Below are 19,343 nucleotides of genomic sequence, written 5' to 3'. Positions count from 1 at the left end.
GGTTCCTCCTCGAGAATATATTCAGCTTGGTCATGAAGCGTTGCAGAAACAACTCAGGTCCTTCTGACGTTCTTCTTCTCATACTTCTCCAGTCTACTGCATTCCCACTGGTTTCTCCCCACCATTTTATATGCGAGCTTTCTCTCTAAGCAAGGAATGTATTGGTATGAGATTGCATGAGATTTAAAAAGGAAAATGAGACGGATATAAAAGGGAGAATTTCTTCTTTCAAGTGGACCAACATGAGCTTGCTACAATGTCCAACTGCAGTTGAATGCTACTATTACTAATGTCTTATTTTTCATCTCTATTTACTTATCCTCCACAGATACAAACAGCGGAGACAGCCGAGAATGTTCCCCCCCGGAGGCAGGAAGGATGATGAAGAGCTCTCCTCCTCCCCAGCCCAAGACCATTTCCCTGGCCAGGACCGAGGTCTTCGCTACCGTCCTCTTCACAGAGTTCCTCAAAGAACTGGCGGCCATTGCGCAGGAGCACTCAATACTATCGCACGTCCCTATGGAGGAGTAACGATATAATAACATTGTAATAATGTTATAATAACATTATTATTATTATTATAATGTTTTAATGATGTTATGGTAGCATTGTCTCACAGGGAAGGAGTGAGTGTCTGTCCCTGACCTGTTGTGTCCACTTGGGTCATTTTAAAAGTTTTAAAAATACTCTTTGAAAGTTTTTCATGTTTTCCACTACTTGATGAAGAAGACTATACCTCTTGGATTGATTCACTCGTCTTGTATCTCTCTCCCTGAGGTAGTTTTTAAATTGGGTTATATATACATATATATATATATATTTGAGGCTAATATATTTTTCCAAACCAATATATAAAAATGTCGGGCTCTGATATACAGTAACACATAACTTACAGGAATCTCTCACCCATTTGATGCATTTGCCATTGATACCCTCAGACAGACTCATGTGTATATGGTTCTGCCCTCGGAGAGTTGTATGCATAGGCCTATGTCACATCCAAGGAGCAGGTCATGTGATTTATAATGACTGGAAAGTACTGACCTACTTCAAGCCTTTGGTGGAACCCCTGCACCAACCAATAAGAATGCTGAAATGGAAGCTTGGGGTGAATCGGCCAAAGACGGAATAGAATGGAACAGGCTGAATGGAACAATGGGAAGTTAATGATACACAAAGGACACATAATCGGTCCCTTTAGGCTTTTAGACTTACAATATTGCATTCATAAATGTCAATGTATTGCCCTGGTAGCAACAGCCTCTCCAGAGACCAGCTCTAGTTGTCTTGTAGTGATGGCCACCATACAATGGGGACTTATACGTGGCCTTACCGAAATCTTTGGTGGTGCCGTGTTGTCACCCTGGGGTTGCATGCTGTACTGGAAATAATCAGGAGCCTATTTTGTCAGGATCTCTCCCTGCAGAGTATTCATCACTAATCAAATGTTATTTGTCACATGCTTCGTAAACAACAGGTGTAGACTAGCAGTGAAGTGCTTACTTACGGGCCCTTCCCAACAATGTAGAGAGAAAGAAAATAGAGAAATGGTGGAAAAGTAATACATCCACAATGAGTAACGCTAACTTGGCTGTTAACACGGGGTACCAGTAACAAGTACCCTAGCAGCACCACTAAACTACTGGTTAGCGCGTTGGTGTTAGAAGTGGGATGCTAGTGGGAGTCCCATTCATCTCATACTTACTTTATGAGTTGGTGTAGACCATGGCATTATCTAATGCTATGTATCCGGTGATCGTTGTTATTCAAAACTCTTGACTGAAGGAGAGGCCTAGTAAGTTAGACGATCAGGCTCACTGTACAAAACAAGTTTGTGTGTTGCTAAATACCTTAAATCAAAGACTTTCTTTGTTCAATAGACATATTTCAGTTATGTTAGGTTTTCAATGCACATTAGATATTCAAGTTAGAAGTAGTTTTTATTTTTAGGGGTGTACTTAAGGATACTGGGTTCTTCTGACGTCAATTCTTAATGCTGCGGCTAACTCCATTTTCCCATGGTGCACCAGGTCCTGTCCACTGAATGCACTTTATTTATAATGATATCTCTCTAAAAGGAGCTTTCCATATCAGGGTGATGCACTCAATGTTTGCATCCAAAACAACGCCTTATTTCCTATGTAGTGCACTACTTTTGACCATATAAATCAAGAGTAGTGCACTATATGGGGTAATGGGTGCCGTTTGGGAAGCCCTCAATGTCTTAGCCTTATTTTAGTACTTTATGTATATAATTGGAAAAAATAATCAAGGAAGCAGCACACTATGCAAATCATTATTGATATTTGAGGTATAAAGAGTACTTTATTACGTTTTGTTTCCTGATGGGGTTGGGTATTTAATACAGAATGTACTTAATGTCACAATAATGGAACTGTTTTGTAGAGAGAGGTTCTTTTGCCATATTTTTTTCACAGAAGTTGTAACTTGAGTTCTGTCTTCTCGTTGCTGTATTAGGGAATGCATGTTTCTTGTATGTTTTTATGAGTCAAGTTGGGAAGATTGGAATACATCACTGTTGGTTGGTTCATTGATGATTTGGCACATTCATTTTAGCATTGAATGTTTAAGTTTGAATTCCAGACTAAGACATGGTCTACCATTAGCAACAAATAAATAGCCTTGATTTTAATTGACATAATTTTATTTAAGGTTTTGATTTCAACCAAGGAGACATTTTGTTACAATGTCTGTCCCTATTAAATTGATATGTTAGGGAAGAACTACCTAAAAATTGGTGCCTGAATTTTGAATGAATGTTTTTCTATGGTGCATCCTACTGAACATGACCCAGAGGATGAATGTGGATGCAGCTGCAAAGGCAAAAATATACCACTGTCTGCTCAAACTAGTCCACAAATTGGACCGATGGACAGTTTATGGAATGCATAATTTCTTGCCATTTCTAAATTTGGTGATGTACTCTATATTTTCTTGTAGTAGAATGTTGTGTGGAGCACATTTACTTCAACCAAATTTAGAGACACAGTTCTCTTCAGTTGCGTAGAGGTTTCATTCCAAAGATAAGTAGTCTAGTTTCTCCCTTTTCTACAACTATTAGCATCCATTTTAGATGTCAGCGATGACCTTGTCAGGTTACTCCAGTGTGTATTCTTCTGTCATTAAAGTCAGAGGTTCCAAGGAATTATTTGAATAAAGACATGTATTGTATTCTTTATAATACGTTTTTATTGAAGAACAGAAATATGTCATGTGTTTTGACAGCTTCTCTACCCAAATGTATATTTTAGCTTCACCTCGGCAAAGGTAAGTAAAATGCAAAACACAGGGAAAACACACTTTTTCTTTCCGCTTCTTTCGCCCAGAAGTGGTTGTGTTTTCAATGGTTTGTTCAGTGGACTCCACTGGCCTCGTTTAGTAAACAATCCCCCCTCTATCCCTGTTCATACCTGGTTCTAACATGCAGCCTTTGTCCTGATCTTTTCCAATTCTGATTCTGGACACATTTATGGACGATTAAAAAACGCATTGTGATCAGATCTAAGTCTACACGGACAAGATCAGGACGAATGTTAACAGCAGGTATAAACAAGGCTTCTGACAGCCATTCATCCAGTGACCCAGCTTCTGTTCAAAACTAGGTCTTCTTCACAGGCACTGAAACAGCAGCCAGCCACAAACCCTCTTTTAAAATCAAGAAGTCCAATTGTGTTATGTACAATACTTTGTTTATAGGTCACTGCATCCAGCACTCAATAGAAACAAAGGGGATGAATGGGAGGCAACTACCTACGTTACCAAACTGAAGTCACATGCACACAGCCAACCAGTATTGAATTACCGCGTGATTTGACAAAACTCAATATTCAAGCCAACTGAATGTAAGAGATGCCTATCTCTAGAGACAAGCATAGAAGGCTAAACGATAGAGATGTAGCTCCTTCACTTGACAGCCACAAGGGGGCGCTCACTACTCATGACTACTTCCTCTCTCTCCTCTGTCTCAACACTGACCTCTAAATCATTCCTAATCCGATCCATTTTAGAGGGAGTATCAGGAGATACATTGCATATAGTACTTCAGTCCTCTGTTGCTCTCCTGATTCATTTCAGTGCTGCCAGAGGACAGTGATAAAAGCAGAAAGATGACTTCTGGGACGACTCCCAAACTGCCTGGTAATGGGCCATACCTTTATTAGCTATGTTCTGCCATTGGTGGGTTCAGAGTGTTCCAAACTGCTAAGGGATTCCAGAATGGCTCTGCTTAAAGTGTGATTATCATGGAGGATGTGTATGCCATTCCCTTGACAGTTTTAGATGAAGTGTGTGTTTGGGAGGGGATAAGTGTGCACACTCCAAAGAGAATTAGAATATATTTATGTACACAAATAAAAGTTACAATACAACTGCAACAACTTAAAGGCGGTTACGGTGCCAGAAGACAACATGAGAGACAGTTGATTTAGCAACAATAATCCTCTTGACCAGAGGACATTAACTATGATGAAGCCATAATGATGTCATGCTTGCTGCCTCTTGGACCAGTTTGATATTCCACCAGGCATGTCAAGGTGGCCACAGACCGTGTTAGTTAGTCCTCAGGAGGTCTTCTGCTCCAGGATGGCCCGTACCAGGACTGGGTCAGCCCTGCCTTTCGTCTCCTTCTGGACCAGACCCATGAGCTTGTTCAGAACCTTCTTGTTCCCACTGCGGATGGCTTGGACCTGTAGGAGGAACAGTAACAGCAGCATAAGTCACAAATACTTATGTTTGCATTTAGTTTATTGATCATCAACAGAATTCTATCAAGACTGGCTACTAGCAAAAAGTCAATGACCCTGTACACTCCAAGCTCCTCATTAAGCTCAGGGACCTGGGTCTGAACCCTGCCCTGTGCAACTGGGTCCTGGATTTCCTGACGGGCTGCCCCCCAGGTGGTGACGGTAGGAAGCAACACCTCCACTTCGCTGATCCTCAACACGGGGGCCCCACAAGGGTGTGTGCTCAGCCCCCTCCTGTACTCCCTGTTCACCCATGACTGCGTGGCCACGCACACCTCTAACTCAATCACAACACAACAGTAGTAGGCCTGATTTCCAACAATGACGAGACAGCCTACAGGGAGGAGGTGAGGGCCCTGGAGGAGTGGTGCCAGAAAAATAACCTCTCTCTCTCCTAATGACAACAATGAAGGTGCTGATCGTGGACTTCTGGAGACACAAACTTAGTGGAGAAGGTGAAAAGCTTCAAATTCCTCATCTTACACATCACTGACAATCTGAAATGGTCCACCCACACAGACAGAGTGGTGAAGAAGATGCAACAGCGCCTCTTCAATCTCAGGAGGCTGAAGTAATTTGGCTTGGCCCCTAAGACCCTCACAAACGTTTACAGATGCACAATTGCTGTCGGCCTGAATCACCGCCTGGTACGGCAACTGCACCGCCCCTAACAGCAGGGCTCTTCAGAGGGTGGTGTGGTCTGCCCAACGCATCACCAGGGGCAAACTACCTGCCCTCATTGAGGCAGCTCTTGCCCAGGGTGGCCGCACCTGGTCTGGGTGTGAGTCCACCACCTTCTGGCAAATCCTGTGGATCTCTGTGCTGTCGTTGACCATCCCCAGGTCCTGCTCCTTGACGATCTGCTGGGCCGTTTTACCTGGGGTCTTCCACAGCTCCTGGAACACCTGTATGGAGCAATGAAACACTCAGGTTAAACCTCAATTGAAAATGATAATATACGCTGAGGGTACAAAACATTAAGGACACCTTCCTAATATTGAGTTGCACCCCCCTTTGCCCTCAGAACAGCTACAAATCATCAGGGCATGGACACTACAAGGTGTTGAAAGCGTTCCACAGGGATGCTGGCCCATGTTGACTCCAACGCTTCCCACAGTTGTGCCAAGTTGGCTGGATGTCTTTTGGGTGGTGGACCATTCTTTTTTTGCGGGGGGGATTTTTACCCCTTTTTCTCCCCAATTTCGTGGTGTCCAATTGTTGTAGTAGCTACTATCTTGTCTCATCGCTACAACTCCCGTACGGGCTCGGGAGAGACAAAGGTTGAAAGTCATGCGTCCTCCGATACACAACCCAACCTAGCCGCACTGCTTCTTAACACAGCGCGCATCCAACCCGGAAGCCAGCCGCACCAATGTGTCGGAGGAAACACTGTGCACCTGGCAACCTTGGTTAGCGCGCACTGCGCCCGGCCCGCCACAGGAGTCGCTGGTGCGCGATGAGACAAGGACATCCCTACCGACCAAGCCCTCCCTAACCCGGACGACGCTAGGCCAATTGTGCGTCGCCCCATGGAATTTGCACTTCTTGACACACTCAAACCAGTGCGCCTGTCAACTACTACCATACCCTGTTCAAAGGCACTTAAATCTATTGTCTTGCCCTTTCACCCTCTGAAGGCTTAAAAATCTTTCTTTAACCCGTCTCCTCCCCTTCATCTATACTGATTGAAGTGGATTTAACAAGTGACCTCAATAAGGGATCAAAGCGTTCACCTGGACTCACCTGGCCAGTCTGTCAGGGAAAGTGTTAATATTTTGTACACTCAGTGTAGTAACACATATGGACTTTGCATTAGATGTTTAGGATGTTATGCCATCTTGTTATCTCTCACCTGCTTGGCGATAGAAGAAGAGATTTGTCCATTCTCCTGGAGATTCAGTATCTGGGCTAGAGCTTGAGGAGAGATCGGACTGAGAGAGGGAGCAAGAGAGAGACAGATATGAGAGCGAGAGACAGATATGAGAGCGAGAGTCAGATATGAGAGAGAGAGACATATGAGACACAGATATGAGAGAGAGACAGATATGAGACACAGATATGAGAGAGAGACATATGTGAGAGACACAGATATGTGAGAGAGACAGATGAGAGAGACACCGATATGTGAGAGACAGATATGAGAGAGACACCGATTTGTGAGAGACACAGATATGTGAGAGACACAGATATGTGAGAGACATATGAGAGAGACAGATATGAGAGAGAGAGACAGATATGAGAGACACCGATATGTGAGAGACACCGATATGTGAGAGAGGCAGATATGTGAGAGGCAGATATGAGAGAGAGGCAGATATGAGAGAGAGCGAGCGAGAGAGAGAGAAGGAAGAGAGAGAGAGAGACATGAGAGAGACACATATGTGAGAGAGAGAAGAGAAGGAAGAGAGAGAAGGCACAGGAGATGTCATTAGACCCATTCTATCCTTTCCTGTGTGACAGTGTGATGGTGTCCATCTACCCCGGAGTCACTGTGCTTATAATGAGAGGCTATTTGGCCCCGTCTTTCTCTGTGACAGCCCATTGCCACCTACATGGCACATGATCATCACTGCTGTCACCAATCCCCGAGTCAGAAACACACTGAGCCAGAAACACACAGTCACATACACACTGACTGAGTTATGAACGGAAATATGGCTAAACAAACAACAAACACGCGAATCCACACATAGTCAACATCCACTCTCACTTTCTTCAAAATGACAAAAAGGCACACAAACACCCACCCATCCACTAGTTCTCAGACAAAGACGTAAAACAAAACACATCATACTTTACTCTGTTTGATCAGTCTTAGAACAGTCTGGAGTGTAGGATAAAAACAGCCCTATTTAAACACTCAAAACACTCAGCTTATTACCCAGATATATTCTCTATTCACATTCACTATCTGCCACAGTAATAAAGGAAGGAATCAACATGAAGATAGATAGGAAACATCGCAGGGAAAAAGCACAGAAATTATGCTTCCAGTATGGAAATGATTTCAGGCCTCCGTCTAGCCAAGATGTTGGATCCTGAGATAGGATCTTCAACATGGGGTTTGAAGTCAACGCAAGACTGAAAAGAGTCGAACAGAGGAGGAGGAGGAAGGGGAGGAGAGACACATGATAGGAGTTCGGGAGGAGGGGAGAGAGAAGAGGGCGAAACAAGATGAAGGATGTAGAGGAAGAATGATAGGGATGAGGTGGAGAGGAGAAAGAGAATGACTGAGGCTAGAGTAGGACACAGAGGAAGAGGATGAGGAAGAGGACGACTGAGTGTCTCACCTCTGGCTGACACTCAGGTTCTGTTGATGGAGGAGGCCCTGCAGCTCGTTCATCACCCAGCCAATCACCTTTCTCGGCCCAGCCTTGGTCTCCCTGACGACGGCCTCAAAGTAGTCCATCAGCCCGTCCTCATTCTACAACAGGAGACCCAATGAAACACACTCAATAATACTGTATATACAACAATCTACTGCGCCTTGCTGGACAGAGGCAGGTAGGTTACTTTGGGTAGTTATTAAATTGAGAGACAGTGAGGGAGAGAGTACAATGGAGAGATAGAGGAAGGGGGGGAGAGAGGGGGAGCAGAAACGATAGCCAGAAAGTGGGAGGGAGAGACAGACAGAAAGACAGAAGATGAAAGCCAGAGAGATGGAGGGAGAAACCTACCTACCATCAACTATAATTAAATTGCTCAGTTGGACGTTAACAGACACGTCTACATACTGTAGTAGTCACTCACCACCAGGGTGAAGCTGTGTTCGGGGAGGATGCCGTAGGTCTCCACCAGCCTCTGCCTCCTGACGCTGGGCAGCTCCGGCAGCCTCTCCCTCACTTCCTCCAGAACCACCATCTGGCTGGGGGCAACACCAGGGGGGGCTGTAGAGCACGCCTCGTACACCATCAGAGGAGGCAGGTTGGGCTCCGGCATGAACCTGGGGGGGGGGGGGGGGGTGAGTGAGAAAGATGGAGAGAGAAAAGGTGGGAGAGAGAAGAGAGGAGGGAGAGAGCGAGGGGAGAGAGAAGAGAGGTGGGAGTGCATGTGTGACAAAGGGAGCACCCAGAGAGAGCACAGTTAAAGACAACAGAGCAGAGAGGGAGCGAGAAAGAGAGGCAGGAGTGAGATAAGAGAAGATAGAGAGGGAGCTGTTATCAGCAGTAGAGAAAGATAAGAGTGGAGTGCTGGCTGTATCTCTGCAGGCCTCTTAGACGACACAATCACAACACAACAGTAGTAGGCCTGTGTGTCACACGGTCAGACAAAGGGCTGTCTCCTCTACACACACACACACACATACACTTGTGTGACGATGACCTCTCTCCTCTCCATCCTGTCTCGCTCCCCCTCTTCTTTCCATGCAGGCCCTACAGCTGTGATCGTATAATACCACACACACCATGCTGGAGGCTGTGCTGCTAGAACATACTGAAGTGAATATGAGTTGTACTCACCTGTAGTCCTGAAGGCCCTCCTTGTCTCTCATTGGAATGGTGTGACTGTAAAACAGAGAGATACATGTTATGGCTTTGAGGTACTGTATAACGCTAGTGTTTCGCTCGTTACAACAGTTACTACGGCAGATTGTTCATGTTGAAGAGGCTGTAACTATGGGCGAGGGCCACAGGTGTGAGGTGAGGGGCCCCCAGTCATTCTGTCTATTTCTGGACCATGACAGAGCTGTGGGCTTTGTTGTCAAACACACTCCATCAGGCCCAGCGCGTGCACACACACACACGCACACACACGCACACGATGGTGTTATAGGCAGGTTGACGTTTATTGTCATGAGTCTTGTCCTGGAGGCAGAATTGAGCGATTTCCCCTTAGATAGGCCAGCTGCAAAGTCAAAATGGGCTTTTTGTTCTTCATTTAAGGTTAGTGTTAGGCATCAGGATATTAGCAGTGTGGTTAAGGTTAGGTTTAAAATCAGATTTTATGACTTTGTGGCTGTGCCAGCTATTGACCGCTTTGCAAAGCTGCCTCCAGAACAAGATTCATGACGAAACACGCTAACTTGCGCATTAGAGGCAGGCCCCAGCTGTGTGAAGAGCAGCTCATTTCATGGGCTTTACAACCCTCGCTAGCAAGCTGATCCACAACACCAGACACTGACTGACTCCAAGTGGCCTCATTCATCATCCTTAGTTACTAAAACGTTTTCAAATTAAACCTCAGAAGAGAGAATGTCTTGATCAAATATCACTCTGGAGATGGCAATACAGTGTTTAACTTCTTATGGCTGCAGGGGCAGTATTGAGTAGCTTGGATGAAAAGGTGCCCATTGTAAACGGCCAGCTCCTCAGTCTCAGTTGCTAATATATGCATATTATTAGTAGTATTGGATAGAAAACACTCTAAAGTTTCCAAAAATGTCAAAATATTGTATGTGAGTATAACAGAACTGATATTGCAGGCGAAACCCTGAGGAAAATCAAACCAGGAAGTGGCTTCTATTTTGAAAACTCCCTTTGCTCCATTTAAAGGGATATCAACCCGATTCCTTTTCCTATCGCTTCCTCAAGGTGTCAACAGTCTTCGGGCATAGTTTCAGGCTTTTATTTAGAAAAAATGAGCCAGAAAGATAACATTGCGTCAGGTGGTCGCATGAGTTTTGCTCACGCAACAGAGTTTGGGCTGCCATTGCTTTTCCCTCTCCTATTGATAAAGACATTTGCGGTTAATATAATATTGATTATATATTTTAAAAACAACCTGAGGATTGATTATAAAAAACGTTTGACATGTTTCTGTGGACATTACGGAAACTATTTGGAACTTGCCTGCGTTGTCGTGACCGCTCTTTCCTGTGGATTTCTGAACATAACGCGCCAAACAAACAGAGGTATTTTGGATATAAAAAAATCATCTTTATGGAACAAAAGGAACATTTATTGTGTAACTGGGAGTCTCGTGAGTGAAAACATCCGAAGATCATCAAAGGTAAACGATTAATTTGACTGCTTTTCTGATTTTCGTGACCAAGCTACTTGATGCTAAGTGTACATAATGTTTTGTCGAAGGTTCGATAAACTTACAAACGCTTGGATTGCTTTCGCTGTAAAGCATATTTTCAAAATCTGACATGACAAGTGGATTAACAAAAGGCTAAGCTGTGTTTTCCTATATTGCACTTGTGATTTCATGAATATAAATATTTTTAGTAATATTCATTGAATGTGGCGCATTGCAATTCAGCGGTTGTTGATGACAATTATCCCGTTAACGGGATTGCAGCCATAACAAGTTGATTATGGGGGGTGGGGGGGTGGTATCTGACCCAAATAATTATTAAAACCCTAAAGAGACACATCCTGTGTACATTGTACCGTATCCTGCGAAACATCATATTCTTAGTCAATAGACATTTTTGACATGTTATCAGAAACACTCTCACTGTAACATAATGGGACTTGTCGGCATGACTTGGTTCGAGGGTTGGTTCTAGAAGCCTCTTACCCAGTCTTGCCATCAAACGACCGTGTCTCGTTCTGCACCGTGCCGCCGCTCTCCAGGACAAACATCTGTCTCTGGATCTCATAGTCTGTTGATGAAAATACACACGCACACACCAGGCCTGATCAGAAGCAAGCATCCAGCCAACTGGCACGGTGTTAGATCCTCCCAACATCTGCCATGACACATGGCCCTGCCTGAAGTCTTCTAACTGCTGCTACATTAGTTCTCTGTGACAAACGACTATCTGGAGTTTTGACTTTTAAAAACTCTTTATCACTTCTCTGCACTAAGCTAAAATGGAAGTCTACTCTTGGGATAAATAATGAAAGCGGCCAAGTCACTTCGTATCACACGAACTGTTAATGGCCTGCTGCTCCTGGTGAAGAATTTCAATGGCCCCTATGACTCTCCACCGTCTCCAGTATGTTGGAGAGAAAATAAAAAAGTTTGATGGGAAACTCTGTAGAAGTGGAATTAGTGTTGATGGGAAATCTATTGTTCTGTAGAAAGCCAATTTAGCCTAAGTTAGGCATGCAAACTGTGTGCTCAGTTGTTCACTGAAACAAATGGTCAATAAAGTTGTATTCTATATCTTCCTGAGTTTGTGTGGGTAGGAAAGGCCTCGTGCTTTCTAGTCCATGTTAACTATCCCTGTACACTAAATGTCTCTTCAGAAGCGTTTCCATCTTCAGTTCCTGTCAACAGAAAGCCTGTTTCTCTGATTCCTGTGGGCAGAGAGAGTGACGACTGCCTTCAGGGATAAAACACCTCAGAAAGAACAAATCATGGAAAGACGTATGAAGTTGAGACAAGAGGAAGTTTTGGCAATTACTTCACTGAGTTGTCTAAGAGAACATTTACACAGGCAAAGACAGATAAGGCCGGTTTGTGTGTGTGTGTGTGTGTGTGTTTGTGCCTCATGGTGTCTCTAATCTTTGACTCCCAGTTTGACTTGCAGTGCACGCATAATTACACAGCCCTCCGTCAGACGACTGTTTCAGAAAAATGACAGCCCATGAAAAGGATTCCATGCTGTTCGCTCTTTTTCTCTCTTTCTGTGTGTGTGTGTCTATATTTCCCCGAGTGTTCATCCAACTAGCCTATTCCAGACCCACTGGGTCGTGACCGCTTCACTTCAGTACCTCCACTAACCCCCACCAATGACAATGAGGATATACCCTTCACACACTATTGTGCCAACCTGAACCAAACTGTTCTGGCTCAGATATTGTCTTATTCACATGGTCTTTTTCAGCACGGTTCCAGCAACTGTGGTGAAGGCTTTAACCAGGCCAGCTCAGTACAGCTTGGTTTGGCTCGGCTCAGTTTGGCCAGAGACTCTCTATAATATAGTCTATATAATGACGAGATGGTCTTGTCTCTGCCCTAACAATGGGAGTAGTTGTCGGAAAGGCAGGCAGATACACGTGTGAACAATAGACTCAATAAACTCCAATATAAAATTGTTATACACACTGCTCAAAAAAATAAAGGGAACACTTAAACAACACAATGTAACTCCAAGTCAATCACACTTCTGTGAAATCAAACTGTCCACTTAGGAACCAACACTGATTGACAATAAATTTCACATGCTGTTGTGCAAATGGAATAGACAACAGGTGAAAATGATAGGCAATTAGCAAGACAACCCCAATAAAGGAGTGGTTCTGCAGGTGGTGACCACAGACCACTTCTCAGTTCCTATGCTTCCTGGCTGATGTTTTGGTCACTTTTGAATGCTGGCGGTGCTTTCACTCTAGTGGTAGCATGAGACGGAGTCTACAACCCACACAAGTGGCTCAGGTAGTGCAGCTCATCCAGGATGGCACATCAATGCGAGCTGTGGCAAGAAGGTTTGCTGTGTCTGTCAGCGTAGTGTCCAGAGCATGGAGGCGCTACCAGGAGACAGTCCAGTACATCAGGAGACGTGGAGGAGGCCGTAGGAGGGCAACAACCCAGCAGCAGGACCGCTACCTCCGCCTTTATGCAAGGAGGAGCAGGAGGAGCACTGCCAGAGCCCGGCAAAATGACCTCCAGCAGGCCACAAATGTGCATGTGTCTGCTCAAACTGTCAAAAACAGACTCCATGAGGGCCCGACGTCCACAGGTGGGGGTTGTGCTTACAGTCCAACACCGTGCAGGACGTTTGGCATTTGCCAGAGAACACCAAGATTGTCAAATTCGCCACTGGCGCCCTGTGCTCTTCACAGATGAAAGCAGGTTCACACTGAGCACATGTGACAGACGTGACAGTCTGGAGACGCCGTGGAGAACGTTCTGCTGCCTGCAACATCCTCCAGCATGGTTTGGCGGTGGGTCAGTCATGGTGTGGGGTGGCATTTCTTTGGGGTCCGCACAGCCCTCCATGTGCTCGCCAAAGGTAGCCTGACTGCCATTAGGTACCGAGATGAGATCCTCAGACCCCTTGTGAGACCATATGCTGGTGCGGTTGGCCCTGCTGGTGCGGTTGGTTCCTCCTAATGCAAGACAATGCTAGACCTCATGTGGCTGGAGTGTGTCAGCAGTTCCTGCAAGAGGAAGGCATTGATGCTATGGACTGGCCTGCCCGTTCCCCAGACCTGAATCCAATTGAGCACATCTGGGACATCATGTCTCTCTCCATCCACCAACGCCACGTTGCACCACAGACTGTACAGGAGTTGACGGATGCTTTAGTCCAGGTCTGGGAGGAGATCCCTCAGGAGACCATCCGCCACCTCATCAGGAGCATGCCCAGACATTGTAGGGAGGTCATACAGGCATGTGGAGGCCACACACACTACTGAGCCTCATTTGACTTGTTTTAAGGACATTACATCAAAGTTGGATCGGCCTGTAGTGTGGTTTTCCACTTTAATTTTGAGTGTGACTCCAAATCCAGACCTCCATGGGTTGATAAATTTGATTTCCATTTATAATTTTTGTGTGATTTTGTTGTCAGCACATTCAACTATGTAAAGAAAAAAAGTATTTAATAAGAATATTTCATTCATTCAGATCTAGGATGTGTTATTTTAGTGTTCCCTTAATTTTTTGGAGCAGTGTATATATACACAGGCCTCTCTCAATGTCTAGGAGCAACAACGGCTCAGCCACAAAGTGGTAGGCCAAACAATTACAGGCCTCTCTCATCTTTTTAAGTGGGAGAACTTGCACAATTGGTGGTTGACTAAATACTTTTTTGCCCCACTGCATATTATATATATATATATATATATATATATATATATCAAATTAAAGTATGTGGAAAACCCCTTCAAATTAGTGGACACCAGTTGCTGACAGGTGTAAAAAATTGAGCACAAAGTAAAGCAAGCATTAGCAGTAGAATGGCCTTATTGAAGAGCTCAGTGACTTTCAACGTGGCACTGTCATAATAGGATGCCACCTTTCCAACAAGTCAATTTGTCAATATTCTGCCCTGCTAGAGCTGCCCCGGTCAACTGTAAGTGCTATTGTGACGTGGAAATGTCTAGGAGCAACAACGGCTCAGCCACAAAGTGGTAGGCCAAACAAACTCACAGAATGGGACCGGCGAGTGCTGTAGAGCATATAAATCGTCTGTCCTCGGTAGTAACACTCACTACCAAGTTCCAAACTGCCTCTGGAAACTTCAGCACAATAACTTTTCGTCAGGAACTTCATGAAATGAGTTTCCAGGCTGAGCAGCTGTTTGGCGGATGCCAGGAGAACGCTACCTGCCCCATTGCATAGTGCCAATTGTCAAGTTTGTTGGAAGAGGAATAATGGTCTGGGGCTCTTTTTCATGGTTCGGGCTAGGCCCCTCGGTTCCAGTTATGGGAATTCTTAACGCTTCTAGTTATAGACGATTCTGTGCTTCCACTTTTGTGGCAACAGTTTGGGGCAGGCCCTTTCCTGTTGCAGCATGACAATGCCCCTGTGCACAAAGCGAGGTCCATACAGAAATGGTTTGTCGAGATCGGTGTGGAAGAACTTGAATGGCTTGCACAGAGCCCTGACCTCAACCTCATCGAACACCTTTGGTATGAATTGGAACGCCGACTGTGCCTAATCGCCTAACATCAGAAGGGTGGAGCCTGTTATAGCAGCAGAAGGAGGGACCAACCTCATATTAATGACCATGATTTTGGAATGAGATGTTCGACGAGCAGGTGTCCACATGCTTTTGGCCATGTAGTGTATATCAGTACATTCGTAACAACCTAAACATTATGCAACTTCTATTAGGTTAAATAAGCCTCACTTAGAAAATTAGCTATCACATTTTTTTTCTTACCAGATCCGACACTCTCTCATAGACCTCCATACAACAACAATCCCCACTTGGTGTACTTATCGCCGCATTCTCGCGTGGACAGATTGACACGAGTGGAACTTCTCGCTTCGCCTCTGGTTTGGCTCAGTATTGTGAAAAGCCCTCTGCAGCACTCACCTATGGCCCTGGCCAGGTTGCGGGCACTGTTGATGTTCTTGACCTCAGTCCTGATGCCCCAAGGATCCCCAGGTCTGTGGACGGACACGTTGGCATCCACTCTCAGCTGGCCCTCTATAGGAAAATAGAAGGTATGAGACAGCTGTCCCTCTATAGGAAGAGAGAAGGTATGAGACAGCTGGCACTCTATAGGAAGAGAGAAGGTATGAGAGAGCTGTCCCTCTATAGGAAGAGAGAAGGTATGAGACAGCTGTCCCTCTATAGGAAGAGAGAAGGTATGAGACAGCTGTCCCTCTACAGGAAGAGAGAAGGTATGAGACAGCTGTCCCTCTATAGGAAGAGAGAAGGTATGAGAAAGCTGGCCCTCTATAGGAAGAGAGAAGGTATGAGAAAGCTGGCCCTCTATAGGAAGAGAGAAAGTATGAGACAGCTGTCCCTCTATAGGAAGAGAGAAGGTATGAGACAGCTGTCCCTCTAAAGGAAGTGAGAAGGTATGAGACAGCTGGCACTCTATAGGAAGTGAGAAGGTATGAGACAGCTGGCACTCTAAAGGAAGTGAGAAGGTATAAGACAGCTGTCTATAGGAAGAGAGAAGGTATGAGACAGTTGGCACTCTATAGGAAGAGAGAAGGTATGATACAGCTGGTCCTCTATAGCAAGAGAGAAGGTATGAGACAGCTGGCCCACTATAGCAAGAGAGAAAGTATGAGACAGCTGGCCATCTATAGCAAGAGAGAAGGTATGAGACAGCTGGCACTCTATAGCAAGAGAGAAGGTATGAGACAGCTGGCACTCTATAGGAAGAGAGAAGGTATGATACAGCTGGTCCTCTATAGCAAGAGAGAAGGTATGAGACAGCTGGCCCACTATAGCAAGAGAGAAAGTATGAGACAGCTGGCCCTCTATAGCAAGAGAGAAAGTATGAGACAGCTGGCCCTCTATAGCAAGAGAGAAGGTATGAGACAGCAGGCACTCTATAGGAAGAGAGAAGGTATGATACAGCTGGTCCTCTATAGCAAGAGAGAAGGTATGAGACAGCTGGCCCACTATAGCAAGAGAGAAAGTATGAGACAGCTGGCCCTCTATAGCAAGAGAGAAGGTATGGGACAGCTGTCAATACAGAGGCTCTCTGGATGTTTACTTTTTTGCCAAAAACAAGAAAAGAAAAATAAACCGTTAGTTTTATTAGTACATTGTAAATAAAATATTATATTAATAATGATAGGTAAAAAAATACATATATTCAATTATTAACCTAACGTTCTAATATATTTTTAGGGTGTATTTTTAGGGCCTGTCAGTCACAGGCCCTTACAATCGTCCTAACCCCCCCCCCCCCCCCCCCCCCCCCCCGCGCCCCTGTGTCCAATGCAGGCCTCCCCACCAGCCATGTTTCCCTGGTGTGTTAGTGAGTATGTGTGTGTGTCCAATGCAGGCCTCCCCACCAGCCATGTTTCCCTGGTGTGTTAGTGAGTATGTGTGTGTGTCCAATGCAGGCCTCCCCACCAGCCATGTTTCCCTGGTGTGTTAGTGAGTATGTGTGTGTCCAATGCAGGCCTCCCCACCAGCCATGTTTCCCTGGTGTGTTAGTGAGTATGTGTGTGTGTCCAATGCAGGCCTCCCCACCAGCCATGTTTCCCTGGTGTGTTAGTGAGTATGTGTGTGTGTCCAATGCAGGCCTCCCCACCAGCCATGTTTCCCTGGTGTGTTAGTGAGTATGTGTGTGTGTCCAATGCAGGCCTCCCCACCAGCCATGTTTCCCTGGTGTGTTAGTGAGTATGTGTGTGTCCAATGCAGGCCTCCCCACCAGCCATGTTTCCCTGGTGTGTTAGTGAGTATGTGTGTGTGTCCAATGCAGGCCTCCCCACCAGCCATGTTTCCCTGGCAGGTCCCTAGAGCCTGCAGTATGAGCTGCATCTCTCTGACGGCTGCTGCTGCCTCCTCTCCACAGCTCATGTCTGGCTCCATCACCAGCTCCATCAGACCCACACCTGGAGGGAGAGAGAGATGTTACATACACTCCCCATATGCCTACATAGGATTTGGCTAGCCAGTCCCTGTTCTATCTAGATCTGTATATACCAGTTGGAGCTCTGTGGTAGACTCCTCTTGGAGTCTATGAGTGTTTGAACTCTATGGTACCTGCTCTGTTGAGGTACACCGATGGGAAGCTAAACTCCATCTACCTGCTCTGTTGAGGTACACCGATGGGAAGCTAAACTCTATCTACCTGCTCTGTTGAGGTACACCGATGGGAAGCTAAACTCCATCTACCTGCTCTGTTGAGGTACACCGATGGGAAGCTAAACTCTATCTACCTGCTCTGTTGAGGTACACCGATGGGAAGCTAAACTCCATCTACCTGCTCTGTTGAGGTACACCGATGGGAAGCTAAACCCCATCGACCTGTTCTGTTGAGGTACACCGATGGGAAGCTAAACTCCATCTACCTGCTCTGTTGAGGTACACCGATGGGAAGCTAAACTCCATCTACCTGCTCTGTTGAGGTACACCGATGGGAAGCTAAACTCCATCGACCTGCTCTGTTGAGGTACACCGATGGGAAGCTACACTCCATCTATCAGCTCTGTTGAGGTACACCGATGGGAAGCTAAACTCCATCTACCTGCTCTGTTGAGGTACACCGATGGGAAGCTAAACTCCATCTACCTGCTCTGTTGAGGTACACCGATGGGAAGCTAAACTCCATCTACCTGCTCTGTTGAGGTACACCGATGGGAAGCTAAACTCCATCTACCTGCTCTGTTGAGGTACACCGATGGGAAGCTAAACTCCATCTACCTGCTCTGTTGAGGTACACCGATGGGAAGCTAAACTCCATCTACCTGCTCTGTTGAGGTACACCGATGGGAAGCTAAACTCCATCTACCTGCTCTGTTGAGGTACACCGATGGGAAGCTAAACTCTATCTACTTGCTCTGTTGAGGTACACCGATGGGAAGCTAAACTCCATCTACCTGCTCTGTTGAGGTACACCGATGGGAAGCTAAACTCCATCTACCTGCTCTGTTGAGGTACACCGATGGGAAGCTAAACTCCATCGACCTGCTCTGTTGAGGTACACCGATGGGAAGCTACACTCCATCTATCAGCTCTGTTGAGGTACACCGATGGGAAGCTAAACTCCATCTACCTGCTCTGTTGAGGTACACCGATGGGAAGCTAAACTCCATCTACCTGCTCTGTTGAGGTACACCGATGGGAAGCTAAACTCCATCTACCTGCTCTGTTGAGGTACATCGATGGGAAGCTAAACTCCATCTACCTGCTCTGTTGAGGTACACCGATGGGAAGCTAAACTCCATCTACCTGCTCTGTTGAGGTCTATAAGGGTCTGGTTCCTGTAGTCATCGTGGAGGCTCTTGCCACTGTCCTGCTCTAACTGGATCTGTTTGATCCTGACACTCTTGGTGACCACCGCGTTCCTCTTACGGCCCCCCAGGTGACTGTAGGTCAGGGTGCCGTCCACCGCGATGGGCAGCCTCTGTTGGGTGATCTGGTAGCCCGCCTGGATGGAGAAAACACATGAAACTAGAAAAGGTCAATTCTGTGTGCTTGCTTCAGCAGTCTAAATGTGTCTCATTTATCAGGTATGTAATAGCCTGGTCTCATATGCTGTATAAACTTGACATTTGGCATGACAACGATTATAGGTATTACCTATAGAAGACTCCTCG

General features: G+C 45.6%; 2 protein-coding genes across 3 annotated transcripts in view; one reads left to right on the top strand and one right to left on the bottom strand.

Moving 5' to 3' along the window:
* LOC110534509 (FHF complex subunit HOOK-interacting protein 1A) overlaps positions 1-3,197 on the top strand; it is a 69,274-nt gene extending 66,077 nt beyond the window's left edge. For both annotated transcript variants that reach the window (XM_021619393.3, XM_021619394.3), the window contains one exon: positions 329-3,197. In XM_021619393.3, the coding sequence (XP_021475068.3) occupies positions 329-531 (203 nt within the window). In that variant the 3' untranslated portion in view covers positions 532-3,197. The remainder of the gene's footprint in view (positions 1-328) is intronic.
* Positions 3,188-19,343, bottom strand: part of LOC110534511 (glutamyl-tRNA(Gln) amidotransferase subunit B, mitochondrial) — a 22,057-nt gene continuing 5,901 nt past the window's right edge. The window contains exons 4-13 of the mRNA XM_036933626.2: positions 18,976-19,174; positions 17,514-17,636; positions 15,646-15,759; positions 11,229-11,313; positions 9,224-9,268; positions 8,514-8,706; positions 8,054-8,187; positions 6,616-6,694; positions 5,534-5,668; positions 3,188-4,706 (exon numbers count right to left, since the gene is read on the bottom strand). Coding sequence (XP_036789521.2) covers positions 4,581-4,706; positions 5,534-5,668; positions 6,616-6,694; positions 8,054-8,187; positions 8,514-8,706; positions 9,224-9,268; positions 11,229-11,313; positions 15,646-15,759; positions 17,514-17,636; positions 18,976-19,174 — 1,233 coding nt within the window. The 3' untranslated portion in view covers positions 3,188-4,580. The remainder of the gene's footprint in view (positions 4,707-5,533; positions 5,669-6,615; positions 6,695-8,053; positions 8,188-8,513; positions 8,707-9,223; positions 9,269-11,228; positions 11,314-15,645; positions 15,760-17,513; positions 17,637-18,975; positions 19,175-19,343) is intronic.

Source organism: Oncorhynchus mykiss, chromosome 10 (assembly GCF_057628025.1).
Source record: "Oncorhynchus mykiss isolate SJ-2025 chromosome 10, ASM5762802v1, whole genome shotgun sequence".
NCBI lineage: Eukaryota > Metazoa > Chordata > Actinopteri > Salmoniformes > Salmonidae > Oncorhynchus > Oncorhynchus mykiss.
The sequence above is the reverse complement of the archived record's forward strand: the minus strand, read 5'-3'. Positions and strand labels throughout refer to the sequence as shown.